This window comes from Camellia sinensis, unplaced genomic scaffold, assembly GCF_055761805.1.
Source record: "Camellia sinensis isolate YWXY unplaced genomic scaffold, ASM5576180v1 Unanchor6, whole genome shotgun sequence".
Classification (NCBI taxonomy): Eukaryota; Viridiplantae; Streptophyta; class Magnoliopsida; order Ericales; family Theaceae; genus Camellia; species Camellia sinensis.
Window position 1 is genome coordinate 12,793,143 of NW_028129474.1, and position 23,008 is coordinate 12,816,150.

The 23,008-nt window shown below is 37.1% G+C and overlaps 1 protein-coding gene across 25 annotated transcripts in view; it reads right to left on the bottom strand.

The window, feature by feature from the left end:
- LOC114256974 (metal ion-binding protein) overlaps positions 1-22,788 on the bottom strand; it is a 41,335-nt gene extending 18,547 nt beyond the window's left edge. For 4 of the 25 annotated variants that reach the window (XM_028196680.2, XM_082912826.1, XM_082912828.1 and 1 more), the window contains exons 1-7: positions 22,120-22,788; positions 21,111-21,242; positions 14,861-14,932; positions 10,577-10,647; positions 9,677-9,776; positions 9,483-9,581; positions 6,634-6,760 (exon numbers count right to left, since the gene is read on the bottom strand). In XM_028196680.2, coding sequence (XP_028052481.2) covers positions 6,634-6,760; positions 9,483-9,581; positions 9,677-9,776; positions 10,577-10,647; positions 14,861-14,932; positions 21,111-21,242; positions 22,120-22,269 — 751 coding nt within the window. In that variant the 5' untranslated portion in view covers positions 22,270-22,788. Of the gene's footprint in view, positions 1-6,633; positions 6,761-9,482; positions 9,582-9,676; positions 9,777-10,576; positions 10,648-14,860; positions 14,936-21,110; positions 21,243-21,857; positions 22,028-22,119 lie in introns of those variants that run through there. The other 21 variants (XM_082912830.1, XM_082912825.1, XM_082912827.1 and 18 more) reach the window with 12 other exon arrangements.
- Positions 22,789-23,008: the final 220 nt, after the last annotated feature.

The following is a 23,008-nucleotide window of genomic DNA, read 5'->3' on the forward strand; positions in this document are numbered from 1 at the left end:
TTGTCCATCACAAAAGAAAAAGAAAGGGGCCAAATTCCATTTCTTCTAGGGATGTAAGAAAAACCAGACCGAAATAACTATATTTGGTTTGTTTTTTAACAAGAATTGGTCTGTGCGATTTTTTAATTTTATTTTTTTTGATTTTTGGTTCGGTATTGGTTTAAGCACTTTGTGCACCGAACTAAACCGAAACCGACCGCTTCAACATATATTGTATTTATAATATATATATATATATATATATAAAATCTAATAATATAATGATATTAACAAGTATAATAAATCATTAACCTTAATTAATTAACTTTATCATATCTATAACCTAAGTTTGTAAACTCTTATTATATATAATCTTAACTCTAACTCATTATTCTTGAAACCTTAATATTTTTTTACTTTTTTTTATTTGTATTTTTGTTAATCTAAGAATCGAAAAGTATTTATTAAATGGATGGATTGGATATGTTTGAAGTGGTGGACAAATAACTAATTCAATGTTTTTACATAGATTAGTGACTACACTAAAAAGTAGCTCAAGTTTGAAGGTCCTAAACTGATTAAACCGCACCAAACCAAAGTATTTTAATCGGTTCAATTTGGTGCGGTTTGATGGAAGAAGTAGTCTGTGTTGGTGCTCAAAATAATAAAACCGACATTATCGGTTTGGTTAAAAATTTTACCTAAATACTAACTGTGCTAGATTGATTACATCCCTAATTTCTTCCTTAAACTGTTCCGTAACTTTTACATCAGTGGCATAAAGAGTTTAGGGCATCCCTCCATTTTTGTTTTAGACAAACTTTTCCCTAGTTCAATGGAGGATTGTTGTAGGAATAATGTTCATTGTGATGTTTGTGAGTTTGTGAAACATAAACACTCTTGTTATCTTTTAGTTAATAAAGAATCATTTTTCCTTTTATGGTTATTCATTCTTATGTATGGGGTCCCTCTTGTGTTCTGTCTATTGCTGATTATTGTTGGTTTGTCACTTTTATTGCTTGTTATTCCTGTGTTACTTGGGTGTATTTGCTTTAGACCAAAAGTGAAGTTTTTCTTGCTTTAAGACATTTCATAAAATAGTGCTTAATCAGTTTGCCACCCCCATTAAAGTCCTTTGGAGTGATAATGACATTGAACACATTGATGATGAGTTTTAGGCAAATCTCAAAGAGGATGGTATTCTTTATCAAACCAATTGTGTTGGTACTTTTGAACAAAATGTTGCCATCGAATGCAAAACAGCGTCATCTTCTTGAGGTTGCTTTTTCTCTGATGTTCATGATGAAGGTTCCTAAACCATTTTGGGGTGATGCGATCCTTACTACTACATATCTTATTAAATGTATGCCTTCTAGTGTACTCCAGTTTAAACGCCATCTTGACCTTCTTCCACACAATTTTGTCCTCCCTATCTCTCTCTCCTCCAAGGTGTTTGCTTGTGTTTGCTTTATTCATAATTCTCATCCCACATGCAGCAAACTATATCCCAAGGCTCTGCAGTGTATCTTTATTGGTTACTCTTCTACTCATAAAGGGTATAAGTCTTACGATCCTCACTCTTGCAAGGTTTATGTTATTATGGATGTTATCTTTTGTGAGTTTGAGCCCTTATTCACTTCAAGGGAAGGTTTTTACTAAGGAAAAGATGGTTTGCCCAGATTCATGTTTTTTTCCCACTATTTGTGGTGGGGGGAGGAGACATGTTGTAAGGGGGAGAAAGATAAGTGTGTTCAGGGGGAGTCTAGTAGGTTGGATAGGTTAGATCTCAAGACTTACTTGCGGCGATAAAGAACAATCAACCAATTTGCTGCCACCATCTTCGGCCCCAATTGCATATCCTTCTATGGAGTCTTCAAGTAATGAGTCTTTGGCTACTACTACTACTACTACTACTACACTACTAATGATGTTCCTGTTGGGGATGTTCATATAGTGGATGATAGACTTCCTATTGCTATTAGGAAAGGTGTTGGAACTCTCGCTTAACATCCTGTATCTAAATTTGTGTCCTATGACTCCTTATCTCCGTCATACCGTGCCTTTGTTTCGTCTTTGTCCTCTGTACCTATTCTGTAGGGTTGGAATGAAGCAATTAATAATCCTAGGTCGGAAAAAGCTAGGATAGCGGAGATGACAGCTTTGAGTAAGAATGGCACTTGGAAGTCAGTTTCTCTACCATTGGGAAAAAGGGTTGTAGGTTGGAAATGGGTGTTCACTATTAAACAAAGAGCTGATGGGACTATTGAGAGATATAAGGTGAGGCTAGCTGGTAAACGGTTCACTTAGACTTATGGCATTGACTATTAGGAGACCTTTGCTTTGGTGGCTAAAATGAATTCCATTCATGTCCTTCCCTATGTAGCAAATATGGGATAGCCACTATAGCAGCCAGATGCTAATGGTGATTTGGAAGAAGTATATATGAATGTTGGAAGAAGTATATATGAATGGCCTTCTAGGGTTCTCTTCTCCAACCACTGATGGAAAGGTTTGTGAGTTAAAAAAGGCACTATGCAGATTGAAACATTCTCCTAAAGCTTGGTTTGACAGGTTCCTTAAGGTTATGCTGATGTTTGAACATAAGCAAAGCCATGGTAATCATGCTATGTTCATTAAAGGGCATGAAAATAAAATCACTACACTTAGATCACTATGTTTATCTAGTGGATGGCATAGTAATGACTAGTAATGATGTAGAGGAAATGCTTCAGATTAAAGCTTAACTTTCTAAGGAATTTGAAATCAAAGACCTTGGTCCTTTACGATACTTTCTTGGGATTGAGATTGCTAGATCAGATAAGAGCATCTTTATTTCTCAATGGAAGTATATCATAGATCTACTTGAGAAAATAGTTGGGATGTAGATCAGCGGATTCTCCCATAAAGGCCAATCACAGACTTAGCAGTAGTGATGAATATCATGTGGACAAGGGAAGATAGTAGAGGCATGTAGGGAAATTAATATACCTTTCTCACACTAGGCCAAACATTGCATATGCAATTGGTGTTGTAAGCCAATTTATGCAGGACCCTTGAATTGACATTTGGATGTAGTTAATCGGATCATGAGGTATCTCAAATCAACACCTGGAAAAGGGAGCTTGTTCTCCAATAGTCATTTGATGTTGGAGGTATTCATTGATGCAGATTGGGTTAGTGCGATTGATGATAGGAGGTCTACCTTATGTTATTGTACTTTTGCAGGAGGGAATTTGGTAACTTGGCAAAGCAAGAAACAAGCAGTTGTAGTCAAGTTGACTGCAGCAATAGAAGTAGAATATCGGGCCATAGAGAATGGCATTTGTGAGCTCATGTGGCTTCAAGTTTTATTAGTTGACTTAGGTTTGTTAAGTAGTAGACCCATGAAACTATATTGTGATACTAAGGCTGCTATTAACATTGCTCCCAATCCAATTTAGCATGATACATTAAACATATAGAGATTGACAAACATTTTATCAAGGAGAAACTGAATAGTGGCGTGATTTGTAATCAAAAGATCTATGTATTCACTAAAGGGCTGAATAATAAGGTTTTTCATCCCATTGTGTGCAAGTTAAGCATAAGAGATATCTATCATCTATGCACTAACTTGAGGGGTAGTGTTAAGTTATGAGTTGAGGGATAATTCTGTATTTATCTTCTTATTAGTACAAATACATGAGATTAAGAGAAAAACCCTAATTTTGGGAAAACCTCTCTTTCCATGCAGATTTTTTCCTCTTCCTCATCCCTCTTTCTCTTTTTCTCATCACTTTATTTGTATTATACAATTCTAACTAATTCCAAAAAAGAAAAACATAGACACGACTTGGACACAACACAAATAGTTATATCTTGATATTATATTACTAGGAATATGTTATATTAGATAGTTATATATGTGCATAATTTGTAAAAATTTAAATAATTACTTTATACAGAGTAAATCTTAATTCTAATTCTCTTATATGATTTTTTAGACTACTGGACCATTGTAGAAAGTAAAAACAGTAATTTATCCTAATCATATTAATATAAGCAAGGTGCACATGCTCAAACAACTGCATCCAAAATTAGACAAACTGCAAACATACATAATAGCAAAGTTTCTCTCATCCTCCTAAGCCACCTACTAATACATTTACGTCTCTTTTTTATTTTTCATTTTATTTTAAGTGAAATTTCAATAGGATTATTCTTAATAATTATGTATTTGTAAGGGTATGAGATATTTATATCAATTTATCAAAAGAAAAGAAAAAAAGAAAAGAAAAGATATTTACATCAAATTCTCACTTTAAAAATTATTAGTTAGCAAATGTCCAAGAAGTGTTGGTCTCACGTTTATTTTTTAGAGCTAGACATAGTGTCACGGGCCGACTTCTTTAGAGGCGCAGCGGATCAATTTTTCGCCCGTGTGGCACTCAAACTCTACCAAGTTTAAGCCCACCATAGCTCGCGAGTGTTGATGGTCTCACCCGTTTGAACATTAGGGCCTAATGCTTTGTCAAGCAAAACAACTTCACAAGGAAGCCCCGTCTTCCCTCGGATGCCACAAGTAGGCCTAACGCCTTAAGTGCACCAAGCACGGCATAAGTCACTTCATAGCGCCAAGCTTACCTCAAGCAAGGTGCTCGCCCAACTTAGGTTTATGTCATCAAGGTGCCTAGCCACACAACAATGTGCTAGCGAAGGTCCTCAACTTAGCCGACAAGCCAACATTGCATGTTGGGTCTTTGATAGCATCTCGAAGTGTCGTAGGGTCAAGCATGCCTCAATAGATGCATATTGGATGGCCACTTGGTCATGCGAAACCCACAAGCCACCAAGGGTCAATCTCTCGCCCACGGCGTAATCCTCGTGCCAACACGTGTGTTAGATTCCGCCTAAGGCCATTGCGCACCTTAGCGTTGCACCAACGTGTAACATGAGTAAGGCAATGTCTCAATCCGTAGCTTGCTTGTAGCATAATGTAGTCCCTCAATGGACTTACTCAATACGTAGTTTGATGCCTTCATTCGATAACCCACATATGCGGTGTTGCCTTCCAACCGCTTAGCTTAAGCCACGGAATCCCCTCGTGCAAGGTTGAACCCAAACCAAGCACTTGAGTTGGCACACGAGGCCTTTAGTGGTGCCTCGATAGCCCATTCGGTCCAAAATGAGTCCCAAAGATGCCATATTGCGTGGCATAATGGAAACAACGTAGTGAATCTCTCCCTTGGGAGGACATGCGCAGTGCTTACATTATTGCACCGTCCACGGGGCCCCCAAACTCACATGGAGACTCTAGACACCCCTCTGGATACCTAAAGCCCGTCCTTGAGTTGCCCCAAGGTTGCTCACTTGAAGCCCAGTTTGGGCAGGGAGGTAGGTAGGTAGGTAGCACACCTTGCCCCCTTATATATGCTTGTTAAGTAACTTGTCTTCTGGCAGGAGGAAACATCAATATGTCCGAGGAGTCATAATGATTTTTCATAAATTCCACAAATTGAGAAAAATCACGAAGCTTAGTCGGGAAAACACTTCCCCCAAGACCTCTTTATGGTAAAAATTTCAACCCGAAACTCCTTTGTTTGAATGTCCAAACAACGCGCCAAAATTCTGCACTGTTGGCTGCCATTGCTGGCTGCTGGCAGCACTGGTTGGCTACTAACATGGGCTGCGGCTTTGCCGTTTGCTGGCTATTAGTGGCCTACATGCCTTGGGCTGCTTGGGGCCAATGTTAGGCCACGTTGGGGCACTTCCAACGGCCACTCTTGAGCACTCAAATGGCCACATCACCGCGAGCGAAACGTCACGGAGTTAGCCTTGCAAGGCAACCCGTGACACATGGCCAAGAAATGGACACGTTGGAAAATGAGTGTGGGACACGTGTTCAAAATTAAAAATTTTATTTTTAATTATGGACATAGAAAAAGAGCATCGGACACATGTCCGAGAGTGTTTGAGGAGTGTCAGTGTCAGGTGTCCGACGCATACCCGTCATTTTTTTAGAAGTGTCTGCACTTCTTAGTTTAAAAGAGAGGACTCAAGGGTGAGGGTGGGTTGACAACTCCCATGTGTGTGCCTTGCTCTACTTATTTAGAGGCTGCCAAGTGTATTCATTATGTATCTATTTCAAAAGATAAATAGAAAAAGAAAAAAGGGAGGAGCTTAAGAGGTGCTTGTGTAGACACGTCACCTCTCTCTCATATTAAAAGTTTGATCTAAGCTTTCGATTTGGTTTCTTATTTTCAAGTTTTCAATTTAAACCCTTTGATAATATTCAGTCTCTGCAACACATTTTCCCTCGACACATTTGAGTCTCAGTTGGCTTCATGTCCCATTCCTTAACATGTCTATCAAGTATCTGCTCTTTTGATCAAAAGCCTTGACAAAACCACTCTTTTTGAAAGTCTCAACCCCATCACTGAAAATAAGATGGAAACTACTATTTTACACATAACAAGGCTTTCGACGTAAGGCTTTTCACAGGCAAAAATAATTGTATGGCTCAGCGAACAAATCCTCATGAGCAGGTTCTAGTTAATATCCTAGCAGAATTGAACAGGCCATAAACTTGACAAGCACCACACCATATGAACAACATAAGATCATGAGACAATATAATAAAGCAAACAAGAGAATTCATAAAGCAAAAACAACTACCAGATGCTCCAATTCGATTAAGATAGACCAATGTAGCAATCACCATCCCAGTTGTAGTTCTTCCACGCCCCATTTGGCAATTAAAAATTATCTCTGTGTTTATATCAGCTTGAGAAATTTTATTAACCTAAAAAGAAGGAAAAAAAGAAAAAAGAGAGGAAACAAGTGACATCTCTGCAGATCTTTTACAGGAAAATTAGAAATGCTGACTACATGCCACAACCACATCCAACACAAAAGTTCTACAATCCAAGCATCTTATATGTGCAAAATGTACATGGTACACAGATACACAATCCATGAATCAAATTCATATAACATTTAGGTGATAAAAGTGTCCTATCAGAGCTTTGTGCCACAGTCACATGCCAATATAATGCACATCATGTGGATATATCCAAGAACTGAACCAATATGTTTCTATAACTCGTACATAATTACGCTTGGGAAGAGGACCAGCTGAATAATACCACTGGATTTGATTTTAAGATTTGAGAAAATTTTCAAGATTTGGTTCATGAAGTTTTAAAGTTTTTCAATTACTTAGTGTTCCAAGATTGGGATAGATACACATGAAAGTTTTGTTACAAAGGTGAACTCAATGCTTTTTGTTTACAGGCTTAATTAGTCATTTTGGGTCATGTTTATGGGCTTAGTAAGTTTAACAAGGTCCAAATCTTTAGTCTCACTTTGCTTCTGAGATTACCTGGCCACCATATTTCCCTAGCTTCCAAGTGGGAATTGTTTACAAATAAAAACATACATACTTTGTTTGTAAGTAAAGAATAAAAAAAGTCTGAAAAAGTCCGTTAATATAAATTTTTTTTGGGCATTTTACTTAGGTTTAAGTGCCTAAGATATTTGGTGTTGCATAGGGCTTTTGTCTTCCATTCATTATTTTTTTTTTATATATTTAAATTCTTCAATCTTTGAATTCTAACATCTTTAAACACTTGCTTTTCTAAATAAAAGATTTCAGTGTAGATGGAAGTATATTAATATCATGCAATACTAAGTCCTCTCCATAAAGGACTAGTTATCTAAGAAATCAATAAAAGAGATAAAAGACCCGAGGAATTCCATCCAAAGTGGAAGTTTAAAGCATAGAATTCCTCAATCTATAGACAAGGCATCCCAATATCCTCAAAATTCCTTATCTATCCTCTTCCCTAGATACTCCATTAGACAAAACAGATGGCCAACCATGCTAGTGTAAACCTTATCCAGAAACAACCACAACAATGTGTAAACTAATCAAATTAAAAATTGTAATTGGGCTACTTTCTTATGGATCCCTAATATGGAGAGACCACATACCAAAGGTTTCTACCATCCTCACTTGAAGCATAAGGTGATTTACATTTTCCTCAGCCCTCAGGCACATGCAATACCAGTTGGTAAGCATCTCCACCCAAAGTATAAGTAGTTAAATGGACTCTAACAAAATACAGCATACAAAACCACCAACTTAGGCAATTAAGACAACCAATAGCCATTCTAAGAAACTCCACAACCACCTATTTGGTTGGGATTGCAACCACCTTCTCCCCTAAACAAAAGATACCCCAGATCATGGAAGGAACTAACCTCAAAGTGCTGGTAGGCTAGATCTTTGAAGTTGTCATTGCCCAAGCTCTCCTTGTCTTCATCAGACACTTCAGAAACCAAACCAACATGAGAACCAACTTCTGATAGCTTCTTCTATTTAGATTATCCCCTCCCTCAATTCCACCTACCCATGAAAGGCGCAAGACCCCTCTCTCCTTTCACCCAAAAAAAAGGCCCTGTGACCCATTCACTGGGTCTTGCTCTAGTTCTTTCCTTCCTGGATCCTTTCATCTGCCTCGGGCTTCCTATGATCACCACTAGAACTCACCTGCCAATAGTTTCCCTTTTCCAACCGTGGCTCGCATAGGAATTGGATCCCAATTAGCCTTCTGAAACTGCCAATCCATTCTATTTTACCTCATAACTCCTAAAAAAAGGCCCAAAATACAATCTGCTGGTTCAACCCACCCCTCTGGGCCTAAGCTCTTTCAAGGAATGCTATAGACTGGAAGAATCCCACCTGGGTTCCTCTCTGCCCAGAATTGACCCGACTTAGACCAGCTGCATTGCACACACGTTCCTTCTAATGCCAGTTGTTCCCTTATTACCATCTGAGGAAACAACTAATGACTAACGCTGCCACCCCATGCACCTCCCAAGGGGGAAGACAAAGTACCTTGTCTATCAAAAAAAATTGAAAAAGCACTAATTTCCTGAAATTGGCACACTCAATTTATCTTTTCCTCCCTCTAAGACATTGCTAAAAGGACACTAACTCACAACTCTCCACAGATTGGAAAATGCATTAAAAACAATTCAACAATGATATTAGCACACTGCCTCAATTGGCACCTTTTATGCTAAAATGAGAATTCAAAATGATGTTCCATTTCTTATTATCTCAAACATGGAATGACATTCATATAAATCAAAACCTTTAAAGGGTATTTATAGTCACGTCTTTACAACCATAATAAGAGGATGGGCATTTAGTGAAGTTGCCAATATAGCAAACCTCCAGAATATTTTTTTTTTGGGCAGAGCAAACATGTATAACGAAACCTCACATGCAGACACAAGCATGAAAAGACATCACTACAAGTAGCTAACACTTCCAACAAGGAATGACATAATGGGAGCTCTGTCATGCATCAAATGATTAACAAGTAATACATATAAAATGGGATGAGTTACATTTCCCAAGGAACCATGTTAACAGGTTTCACTGAAGTATCAGATGGCAAGTCTCTTTGAAAACTAATGACATAAATTAAACCAAAAGCAAAAACATGGACACTCACCAAAATATCAAAATCCTGCTCCTTTGGTGATTTCTCATCTGTTACAGGAACACGTTCATAGTCAACAAGGTACCGTTTTGCTTGCAATTCTTCATACACCTAGCTTGCAGAAACACAATTGAGATAAATACAAGAACCTGTAGAGTAAATTGTGTTTCCACAACCCTCATGACTGAAGTAACAGATAGGTATACCTCGAGTGGTGTTTTAACAGAATCACGTGTCACCGGTTCCCATTGATCCACCATCTGACCATCTGGAAGTTCATCAGTTACAAGGATCTTATTTCCATATCTGTTGAGTCAGGTGTGCAAATAAAATTTGCTATCATGCAAAGCAAGAACATCAATTGTAAAGGCAATTATACAATTAATGTAATACCAGTGTTATTAAAGGTGATAGGCGCACTAAAGCACCACGGTTTCCTAGGGCTTAGGTGCAAGGCGAGGTGCGAGCTTCATCGAAGTGAGGCTTATGAGTAACGATAAAAAATAGATAATTTAATATAAGCAAATAATTCAAGATTCGACAAAAATAAAATGAAATATTAAATATATGAAAACATAAATACCAACAAACACCAATATGTTATCATAGATAAATAATGCAAGGTTCACATAACACAAACATCAAACTCATAAATCTTAAACAATTGAAACAACAACGAAGTCAAAGTGTTGAACAAGGTAAGCACAGAGAAGGATAAGGTGGCGATGAAGAAGAAGAAGAATGACAACTCTTAGTCTAGTCGAAGAGAAAGCTTTATCTAGCCACTGTCTTTGTATAATTAAGACTCAAAAAGTGTTAGGTAGAATGTATGTTTAGGGGTTTAATCCAGTACAGCTGCAGGTAAACAAAAAAAAAACTAATAAATAAATATATAAAAGTGATCAAGTGAAATTAAGAGCTGCAATTGTAATAAACAAATATTTTTTAAAAGAAGCATGCTTCATGCGCCTTTATGGGGCTTGTTTTACATCGCCCGGCCTAAGATGCTCCGAAGTGCACTGATTGTGCCTTGGGCCTAGGCGCGTTTTTAATAACACTGTGTAATACACTAGAAATGAAAAACAAATTGCAGCCAAAGAAAGTACCTTGCAGCCTCCAGTAGGATATCTTCTTTCAATCGAGCTTCCATTTGTTCAACCCGATCCCTGTTGATACCCTAATTTAATGTAAAAGTTATAAGTGTTGAAAAAGCTAAAACTAGAAATTGGAAGCAAGGAAGAAAAGTTTAATGCGGACTCCAGTGATGAGGCCCCAAAGACACAAAGCTATTAATGTGTGACACAAATGTGGATGCCGTAAAAACAAATATGAAAAAAATGTTGATCAATAAAGAGAGAGAGAGAGAGAGAGAGAGAGAGAGTTGGGAGCAAAAAATGTAAAGAAGTTAAACTGCTTTTTTTCTTGGTTAATAGGAACAAAAGAAAATTAGAAATTCAAAATTAAATTCCAAACATGGTTAAAGAGTGAAAAAAACTAAATTATTTTGTAACTAAACTGGATTTAGAATCTTGATGAAGTCCATAGGAACCAAGCCTTAACTACAAAACAGTACCACTCCTCAAGCTTAACCATTTCTATAAATTCATTAAATATCATAAAATATTCCTGATGCACAAGCTAGCTAAATTTTAACTCATTATGTGTTATTTTTATTTTAATCTGAAGGGTATTTATAATTGAAAAGCCGAGCCCACACTTCTCCTTAAAACCCATGTATTAAGAAAAGGGAAACTAGAGCCTTATAACCAGTACAGATGAGGCAACTCCAGGCGATGTGGGACACATTCCAACACACCCTCCTAGACCACAACATACAAAAGCCGAACAAACGGCACAACAATCACAAACTCAACTAAGCTCTGATACCAAATTGAAAAGCCTAACCCATACTACTCCTTAAAACCCAGGTATTCAGGAAAGGAAAACTTGAGCCTCATAACCAGTACAGATGGGTTAACTCCAGCCGATGTGGGACACATTCCAACATTTATGTACTTTGGATATTATAATATAATATAAGTGTCTAAGAAAAGAATCCTAATTGTGAATGGGATTCTATCATTAAGCATACACTGAGTGTTCTCTTCTCTCTCTTCTTATTTATTTATTCTGTCCATTGTGAATCTAACATGGTATCAGCTATAAAGCATAGACATGGATATGACACAGACACATCAAATAGAAAACTCCAACAAAGTGGGAATGTTTACATGAATTTCTAGACTACTGAACCATAATAGTAAAAAATCAGACAAGCTATAATGAACATATATAATTGCAACATTTCCCTCATCATCTTAAGCCATCTACTAATACATTTTAGCATCTTTTTTTATTTTTGATTTAAATTTATGTGAAACTTCTTAAACTTTGAAAATCACGTGTTAACAAATGTCTAAGAAGTGTTGGTCTTATGTTTATTTTTTTGTGATAGACATGATGAGTGTTGGACACGGGTGTGAAATTATGATTTTTACTTTTAATTATGGACACGGAAAAAAGAACATTGAACATGTGTTTGAGAGTATCCAAGAGTGTAGGTGTCTGACATAGAGACGTCACCTTCTTAACAGTGTCGTGCTTCTAAAGGTATCAAATCTTGATCTTCATCCTTGACGACCCCATTACCAGTACTATACTCCTTTTTCATGTCTTTAGTATTTATGCGTAGTCATAAAAACAAAAACAAAAACAAAATCAAAATCAAAATCAAAATCAAAATCAAAATCAGTATGATTGACTAGGGGTGGGTATTACCTAGTTTTTTTCTTGAACTTTTCTCAAGTAGATGCATTTTTCCAAATTTTGTTTAATTTTCCCGAAAAAAATGCCTATTTTTATGAGATCTTCGATCAACTGTTTTTTTGCTTGGCTTGGGTGTGGTATTGAGGGTGGTTTTCTGGCCTGTTTTCTTTGAGTTGCTGATTTGTTTCCATTTATTTCAGACTTCTTTGAGTTGTTTTAATGCTTTCAGCCCTTTTTGGTTCAAGTCTTTTCTTTGAGTTGTTGGAATTGTGAGTTGCTGAATCAATCAAGTGGTAGTGTTTCTATGCTATTCCCTTTGTAAACATGACGAAAGGCAATAAGCCTCCCAAAGGTAGCAATAAGAGTATGTTGAGTTGTGTTTGGGACTCTTGGGGATAGTCCATCTCTTCAAATAGCCTTGTTAAAATCATGGCTCTTTGTCCTCTGTATTTGGGAAGGGTTCCATTCACTGCTCTTCATTGATTTCTCTTTCCTCTGTCTTTTATGTTCACAATTTTCAACTAACTTGCTCTATGCCAGAAGTCATACTGCTTTTTTAAATTGTTCCGCAACTTTTTGTAGGAGTTAGTTTATCTTCATGATGGAAAGAAACCAGTGAGCTGTAAGTGGGTATTCACCATTGAGTAGAAAGTGGAAGTGACGATTGAGACTCAGACTTATGGTATTGATTATCAGGAGATCTTTGCCCCTATGGAAAAAATGAATTACATTCGTGCTCTACTTTATCCTATTACAAATCTACGTTGATCCTTATAATACCTAGATGTGAAGAATACATTTCTTCATGGTGATTTGGAGGAAGAAATATATATAGATATGCCACCAGGATTCTTAGCTCAATCCACTTTTGGAAAGGTTTGTAGGTTGAAGAAGGCTCTTTACTGGTTGAAATAGTCTCCTAAAGCTTCGTTTGACAGGTTCTTTAGGGATATGATGAGATGTGGGTACAAGCAAAGTAACGCAGAACATACTATTTTCATCAAATGAGACAACAATAAGATAATTGTTCTTATTGTGAATGTCAAAGACATAATGGTGACAGGCAATGATATAGGGGAGTGACTCAACTCAAAATTAAATATCTATAGAGAAAGGATATTCTTTATCTTCTTCATGAAACATGCATGTTGGTATGTAGACCAGTAGATTCGTCAATTGAAGCTAGTCATAGTCTTAGCAGTGGTGTCGGTGATCTCATAGATAACGAGAGGTACTAAATACTTGTGGAAAGATTCATTTGTTTGTCCCACACTTGACTAGACATTGCATATGCATTGAGGGTAGTTAGTGAGTTTATACATGATCCTTGTCCAGTGCATTTGGATGTAATATATTAAATTTTGAGGCTTCTTCCTGGGAAAGGGATCTTGTTCTCTCAACTATGATCACTTGAGATCAAAGGCACTTACTAATGCATATTGGGTAGGTTTAGTTGATGATACACGAACTACGTCAAGGTACTACACCTTTCTAGGGGAGAATGTAGTCACTTGGCATGGCAAGAAGCAAAATGGTGGCAAGATCCAGTGCAGAGTCAAGATTATGTCTCATGGTACATGTGAGTTTATGTGGCTCTAGTCCTTGTTAGGTGATATCAAAATTGGTTGTGGTGAACCCATGACATTGTATTCTGACAACAAAACTACCAACAATATTGCTCATAATCCAGTTTAGCATGATAGAACCAAGTATATTGAAATTAACACACTTCATCAAGAACAAGTTGAATAAGGGTTTGTTTTGTTTGCCTTTTTTAAGTCTGAATATTAGTTGGCTGATGTATTCACAAAGGTCTTAGTTTTCATTCTATCATTTGCAGGTTTGGCATTAGAGATATCTTTGCAACAACTTGAGGTGGAGTGTTATGCTTTATTTTATTCCGAGGAGTATTTACGTACTTTGGTTCTTCTAATATAAGTATAATTGTCTAAGAGGAACACCCTTAATGGGTAATCATTTGCAATATATTGGGTGTTGTCTTCTCTCTCTTCCTATTCTTTAGTTCTTCTTTCTACTGTAAATCTAACATAACTCAAAATTAAAAAGCAGATGCCACAAGGCCTTGACTGTTCAATAACAACACACAAAAACCCAATCAAACTACATTTCTTACATAAGAGTCCAAATTAGATTATAATTGTAAAAATCAGAGAAAAAAACAAAAGATTACAATTTTAAAATTGAAATACAAATAGAAAGGAAACTAGTTAATTGATCTAAACAGTTCATTTGCTCTAACATAAGCCCATCCTTAAGTTCATGTTGCTACATTGACAAATTGTACAGTCTAAGAAAACCAGCAACCACTAGAAATTAAAAGATATACTCCTGTATTCTCTGAATCAACTCCAAAACTTATGAAGGAACCATTAAACAACCAACGTAACCAAAACCCAATCCAATCCAACGGCTAAAAAGATATTAATTTATGCAATCAAGCCAGAAAAGAAAAGGTAATATTATTATTTATAGAGATGTTAAGAGGAATGCAAGCTGAAAGTAGCATCAAGATTTAAAAATATACACACACACATATATATATATATATATATTCAAAAATACATGCAACCTATAAGGATGACATTGTTTTTGCAATAACACACCGTATATTCAAGATTGGAGAAGGGCCTCTCCACATCACGTAGAACAAAAGGGCGACCATTAATATATACCACCTGCTTCAGAAATAGGATTGAAACAATAAATAAGAAAATATAAATTCAATGCATTTCAGTAATCTTACAATACTGATCAAGTTTTAAAATGCCAAACAAGTTGTTGAACATGGTCAACAAAATAAAAAATATTTAACCACAAATAGAAACATTAGGTGCATTATGTTTTTAATTTTTGATCTTCTTTACAACTGATGCTCACCAAATTGCTAACATTCAAATTGGCTGCATTTTTTCAGTCAGAAATTATTAAAATTTTATCCTTCAATGTTATGTTTTCTTACAAGACTATTCCATGTGCCATCCACAAATTTCATAATGGTTTCCTAATAAACACCAACATTTGAAGATGGGTTTTGTGTCCATCTGTGTCATGGCAAGGGCACGTGCGGTTCCACCCGTCTGATACACCACATGGCATGCCAATTTTTAAATCACTATCTTTTTGTAGGACACATTGGGGACGCTGCCTGTGTTTGGACACACCCCAAGACACCTTTGTAGGCTTTTTTCTATCTCCAATGATTTTTTTTTGATAAATAACCAAACTTTATTGAGAAAGCATCAAGATGATGCAAAGAATACAAAAGTGGCCTCAAAAGCCCGGGCAAACTACCAAATCAAATCCTCCACAAAATCTACAAAAGCCATTGCATCCGGATCTACTAACCTATCACCCAACTATACAAAACTGTAAGAAGCCGCCTCTCTAACCAAGGGATGGAGTGAGCCACCTCTTGAAACACCAGCCTATTATGCTCCAACCAAATCAACCACATTAAGCAGTGCGAAGCAAGAATCCAAACCTTTCAACGCCTCCTCCCAACCCTCCCCCCTACCCAACTTTGCACAACTGCGAACACAAAACCAGGTTGAACCCAAACTAAACCAAAATCTGCAACCACAAGCATCCAAAGACGAGAAGAGACCGGACAATGAATAAGCAAATGGTCAACCGACTCCGTTGCCCCACTGCACAGACAACACCAATTTACCAAAATATGCCCACAACGAATCAAATTATCAATAGTCAATATACGGCCCAAGCTTGTTGTCCAAACAAAAAAGGCAACCTTGGACGGCGAGCCCAACACCCAAACACCTTTCCACGGATAAATCATAGTGACATCATGAACATACACATCTTGAACAAGCGCCCCATAGAAAGAAGACACCGTAAAAATACCTTTGGTTTTAGGATAATCCCAAACCAAGGAATCCTGACCTGCCCTCCCAAGATGCAAACCATATAAAAAACCCAGAAGTTCCACTAGCTGAGCTTGCTCCCAATCCTAGACATTGCGACGCAACTGCACATTCCACACCATCAATTGCCCCTCCCCAACCCTCACTTCACCAACCAACACCTCACAATCAGCAACAATATCAAAGATCAAAGGGAATCAAAACTCTAAAGGCAAGTCACCACACCACCTATCCTGTCAAAAACAAACTCTATCCCCCACATCCACTTTCAACCTCACCCTTCTCCAAAACGCCTCCTGACTAAACCAAATCCCTTTCCATAAGCCATAACCATAAGAATGACCCACCTTACCCGAACACTACTCCCCCCTTCCCACACCAAACTTAGCAACCACCACCCTCTTCCAAAGTCGCTCCCTCTCCTCCGCAAAATGCCACAACCACTTCCCTAACAAGGCCAAATTGAACAAGACCAACCTTCGAACGCCCAAACCCCCTCTAATCAATGTAAGCCGCCCTCCCTTTGACAAATACTGCCGCTGCTAATCGTCGTTGCATTTGATCCACCACCCTATCCCATACCCCTTTTGCCTTAAATGAAGCCCCCAAAGGCAAGCCCAAATATGTGACAGGCAAAGAAACCACTTTACACCCCAAGATAACTGCCAAAATAAAAGATCTCGCCACCTCCCCCACTGGGATCAATTCTGATTTTGCCCCCAAAGCCCGAACACTGCCTCAAAGCACAACAACACACATCTCAAATGCCTAATGTGGACGCCCTCTGCATTACATGAGCGCGTCATCTGCATAAAACAAATGAGACACCTCCACAGCCCCTGGGGCCACCTCTACCTCAAACCCTTTCAACAAACCTCCTTGCACCGTTCTTGCCAACAAATGTCCCAAGCCTCCATAACTAGGATAAACAACAAAGGAGATAAAAGGATCACCTTGCCGCAACCTTCGATGAGTCGGAAAGAAACCTGTCGGGGACCCATTAGCCAAGATCGACATCCTCACGGTAGAAATGCAAAATTGAACCCAACGCCACCACCTATTCCCAAAACCCAACCTCTCCAACATGTACATCAAGAACTGCCAATTCACATTATCATATGTCTTCTCAATGTCTAATTTACAAATAATCGTCTCCTTCCCTTGCCACAACCGCGAGTCCACACACTCATTCGCCACAAGCACCTCATCTAAGATTTGCCTACCCCCCAAGCTGGTTATGATATTGATTTCATAAATTGGGTTACATTGTTTGGTATCAGAGCAAGGCCCATATTCTTTGTTCCATGATTCCATTTCATGAATCGATTGAATGAATTGAGAGGGAAGTCACTCAGCTTGTCAAGTTGTCATAACTAGACTTGATTTGTAATTTGTAGAAATACGAGTGCTAATTTTCCTTTTGCTTGTGTCGATCTAGCTTTAGAACCTTTTCGCAGAATTTGTATGGCCTCCAGTTTGAATTCTTTGGTCTTTGAAAGAATTCGTACCTTGTGAACTCACTGACTGATCTAGATTGGTTACAACAATTTGAACTTGACTCGACTTCATAGCAACTTAAATAATGACTTGAGACTTCATTGTGACCTTGATAATCAATCAACCATCAAATATCAACATCATTACTGGATTCTTAGTTGCCGATCTTAGAGTTGAGTTGAAAATTGATTGCGAGACACTTAGAAATGTTTTGTGATGGTCACTAGCCTAGATCACACTGAATTTTGTGCTCGTTAGCCCCAGATACTAGATTATGTGCTTAGTAGCTCTATGTCTTCCAATCGACCAAAGTTAAGCACCTACTAGATTTGAAGTCGCTATTTGAGATAGAACTTGGATTTGTAGTTGAGATATGAGATTATTAAACTTGGATTCAAAACTAAAATTGGTTTGCAATGTCTCTGATTCACGCCAAATGTTCTCTTTCATTTGTAGTTTGCATTGGATACTTCCAATCGACTTGGAGAGTTCTAATTTTGGTTCAAATCTTGTTAGAGGGAGTCTCGTTGCAATTTTGAACCTGTTTGAAATTTTGAATCGAGCCTATCTGGACTGTTTCAAAGTCATAAACCTTAATCACGAGTTGATCCACAGCCTCAAATGCAATCTCTGATCCGCTGAACATATTGAATCACTTTCGTGTAAATATTTTTGAACTAAGTCGTACATGTGCGACTGTTTCATCGATTGAACTCATCAATTGGCTTCTAATTGAGTATTGACATCAACAAACAACTCCAATTCATTTTGAGTTGATTTTGAAGATTGAATCGAAGCTTAGATTGGCTCGAATTCTTCTATTCTTGCATTGACTAGTCTATCTGAGTCAAATCATTGTTTGAGTCTTGTGAAGGTTTTTTCAATCTCGACGTTGTGTTCTTTGTGATTCTTTTGTTCAATTGGAGATTTAAGGTGTTAGGCTATTTCCTTGATCGTCTGAAGTGTGCTACTACTGAGACTAGTAGTTTGACTTGGAGGGCATTTTGCAGATTTTTTTGCTCTTGATTCAATATCACTGTGTCATGTGCTTCGCCTAATGGCTTAAACGGGCAAAGGTAGAAGGGGAGGCCAAGGTATAGCTTTTGCTGTGAGTTTGGAAGAAGTTGAGATGAATCCTCCAAACAGAAAAAAAACAATGGCAACCAAAATCAAAGGACTGAGATTGAAGAGTTCAGTAAACAAGTTGCAACCTTGATTGGAAGAGTGCAATGTTTGCAAATTCTGACCAATAATAGTGATGGTTCCAAGGATCATCAAATTCAATTTTGATAATCCTTTTAGTGCTCCACATTGGCTTCAAGCATATTCAAATAGATTTAAATCTAAAGGGAATAATGACATCTAGGATGATGAACTTCCTGAATTCCATGAAAGTTATATTCTGGATGTGTTTGTTGAATGTTTGGACAGTATAGTATTGAGAGTCTTTTGAAATATTGTGATGTTATGGAAGGACGGTGAAATTTGTGTCTCAAAGCTTCAAAAGTAGAGCCTCTGAATGGTGGAAACAATTGAAAATTTATAGGCAAAGGAATTGAGAGAAAATGAAGAAAAAGCTCGAGGAACAATTCTTGCATACAACCTTTGTTGGTTGAAACGTGACAAAGGAAGAGTGTTTCAAGGTCTGGACATCAATACCAAGGCATCTCTGAATTTGGACACCATTCTATAAAAGTTTCCCAATCAGTTATTTTTTATTAGTGTTAGTAAGAAAGTCTTTTGATAATGGACAACATAAGGCACTTTTTAGTGAGGTAATAGTACAAAGTTGTGATGATGATGAAATCTCCATCTTTAGTCATGAAGAAATGGAAGAAAATTGTGATCAAGATGTTCCCATCCCTTTTTTTTTTTTTTTTTTTGTTTTGATCAACAACAAAAGATTTTATTGATAAATCAAAAAGTGAGTGAGGATAAGGCATCCTCTTACAAAAGGAAAAAGAAATACAAAGAACGTAATTGAAACAAAATCATCTCAAGCAAAGCCTACACATCACACACTGACAACCAATTTCTAGCCAACAAAAAAAGTGAAACCCCCTTAAAGAGAGAATTCCCTGACGCCCAAAAGGAAGTTAAATGACAAACTTTATCCTAATAAGTAATAAGTAATGCTAGTATGTGTGGTCTGTCCCATGCCTATAAATAGGTTTTTGGGATCCTAATAACGGAACTTTTGACAAATAGAATTGCATATTCTGAGCTTAATGCTTTTTATACCAATTTGGGAATCTCTCTCTAATGAAATTGATTTCCTAAATTTGGTTCCATTAGGATTGGTGGAAGAGCAGAGTCATCCACCTATATATCACTGCCCATATAAAAAGAATGAAAGCTATAGGAGAATCATTTTGTGGGTGTCATGTTGGAGGAATTCATTCTCTCAAGTGTTAACTACGTAATAATTACATTCTAAGATGAAACCAGTTAAGCAAGAGCATCATGGATTAAAACTGAAAATGCCACATACCAAAGGGAATGCCAGTCGCCAGTCAAGGTGTACTGGTCAACATACCAGTGAAATTTATCAGCATGGGTGGTACAAGAATGCATTAGAGCATACTTTGTCATGAACTAGAAACAGTATGGTATCCACTTGGTGTAGTTGAGCGATGGTAGTTGACTATAGATTATTGTGGTTGTCAACTCAGTTGTACTGAATTCTAATAATAATGAATAATCTAGACATCACTTTGTATGTCCACATCTGATAAATGACTACATGTGAGCAATTTTACCCAATAAAACTCATCACAATGTTGTGCAAAATTGACTTCTAATATAAGAGTTCATATGAGCTAAGAAGCATGTGGCATGTCTTTGTCGAACAACGATATTCGTCGAACACTTTTTTTATACGTGCCAGACACAAGTCTAACCATGTCCTATTAATTTTTATAATTTTTTTTAGACCTAGATATGTTTTGAACACTTGACACACGTGTCTATTGCTCAGATACACGTGAATCGTGATGAAACACATTATAAGTTTGAACAAAATAACTTTAGATATGATAATAAGGAAAACAATGTTAATTTATACCTATTAATCCCTCCTTTAAATTTGCGGAATTAGTGCCCTTTTACATTTATTTTATTACATTTGAATGAAACATTCATGAATATAGCATATAATAAATATATAAAAATTCATATTTTGTGCACATCTCCCAGCACATCGTGGCGTACTTTTTTTGAAAATTGTGTGTTGGTATGTTTGTGTTCATGCTTTTTATAATAGTGTTTTGATGACTTCTAAATCTTTTAACATATATCGATATTCAACTAGATTTTTTTAATTTCTTTATCTTCAAAAATGTTGTTGAGGTCAAAGTTTTCTAAAGCGTTTTTCTCTTTTAGAATCTTAACATTTCCAGCGTTACAACACCGATAGTGGTGCTTTATCCACACAAATAAATAAATAAATAAACAACTTGCAAGTCATCAACTTTACCGGCTCCTCGCGAAGGTTAATCCAAAGAACTCGTGTTTGCTTCCCATCCATTTGAGCCCCAATGTGGTTAAGAACATTCCGGATGCCGTCAATTGTGGGAATTGCAACACCATGGACATGCAACGAGTCAGCCTATTACAAAACAAGAAAACAAAAATAAGTTAAATAGAGATGAAAAGCAAATTAAGGATGCCATGACACACATCAGAGATTTTCATGTAAGGTTCTTAAAGTGTGAATAATTGCTGCATCACATGTACATTGGTAAATTTAGAAACCAAATATGCAAATAGAATTACCAACACATCAAACCCACATAAGGTCATCATATAAGCATCCATCCAGGGTGGAAATGCAATGGCCACAGTATTATAAAATGCCAGTGTATCCATGAACCCCACAATTGTTTCCAAAACTAATGATAATTTAATTAACATGGTTACATAAAGTTTCCAAAAAGAAAAGGAAAAAGATCTGTGAGTTTATTGGCACATATAAGACCACTAACCATTCAAGCAAATACCCAACATGGAAAGGAGGATGGATTATTAAGAAGCCTAGAGATTTAAAGATGATATCAGATGTTAAGAATGTAGGCAGCAGTACAAGTGAAGTCACAGAAGGGGTTGGAAACAGGTTTAAGGATGACAATCAACCAAGTTCTATTATTAGTGCACAAGTCTCCATTGTAATCGTGGTTCAGTGATGCAAGATAAAAATGAAATCAGCTCAACCAGGTAAATCAACCTCCATCCAGGGTCTGAACGAACATGCATTGGGGCTTTTGTCAAAAAAGTTAGGTTATTTTTGTTCGGCGCTTTTGTCAGAGGAATAACTTCGTTTGAGACGACTGAAAGATTAAGTGGACAAAATTCAGGAGGAGGAGAACAAAAATTAGGGTCATTACTCCCATGACTCTGTACCAAAGAAAGAAAAAGTGTTGGGAAGGCAAAAGAAAAGAAGAGGAAAGAAAATAAGATAGATGTGGGAGAATTGTTGGGGGCAAAACCTGACGGTAATTGGGAGCACCATCGATCTGCGGAGACAAGCGTTTGTTCTGGCAGCCAGGGAAATGATCACTCTTGAGAATGGTCTTCTTGCCCAGCACAGATCCCCCTCTTTGCTTCATAACCTGCTCCGGCTCCTTTGGTATCGACATGCCGCGCTTCTCTGTCGCTGTCTCTCTCTCTCTCTCTCTCTCACACACACACACACACACACACACACGAGATACGATTACAAATTACCAATCACGATAACAACGCTCCCTCTTTTCCCAAAAAAAAAAAAAAAAAACACTCCTCCGTCGTCTTCTGTATGTATGTATGAACGAACTCCTTACATACCTACCATATCACCAATGCGGTTCAGCGGAATTGAGAAGAGTCGCGCGCGAAGAAACCAAAGCCACAACAAAATGCGTAGCCGATTCTAAACCAAATGGAAGAGATGAGCTCTTTCTTTCTCAACAAGAAAGAAAGAAAGAAAAAAAGAAAAACTGATGAAAAGATTATTATGCAAGATGGGTGGATGGAACGACGGACGAAGACGAGTAATGGATAATTTGTTAGCAGTAATTTCTAGATAAATTTATCGAGCATTTTTTTGATCAAGACTTTACTCTTTTGGATTATTAGGGACTGTTCACTCTTTTGTACTTGAGCTATACTTAGACATCGCAATTATCAAATATTCTACTAAATTATATAGGTGTGAAATTCATACAAATTATATGTGTGTAAGTTTTATATTTATATAAAAAATTTAATAATTCATTTGGGGTTTGTAGTATTTTTTTGTATTTTACTTCTCAAAAAATGAATGAGAACACAAATTAATACTAATGATGTGAGAGTAGACCCAATTCATTTTTACAATATTGTTGTGTTTTTTTTTTT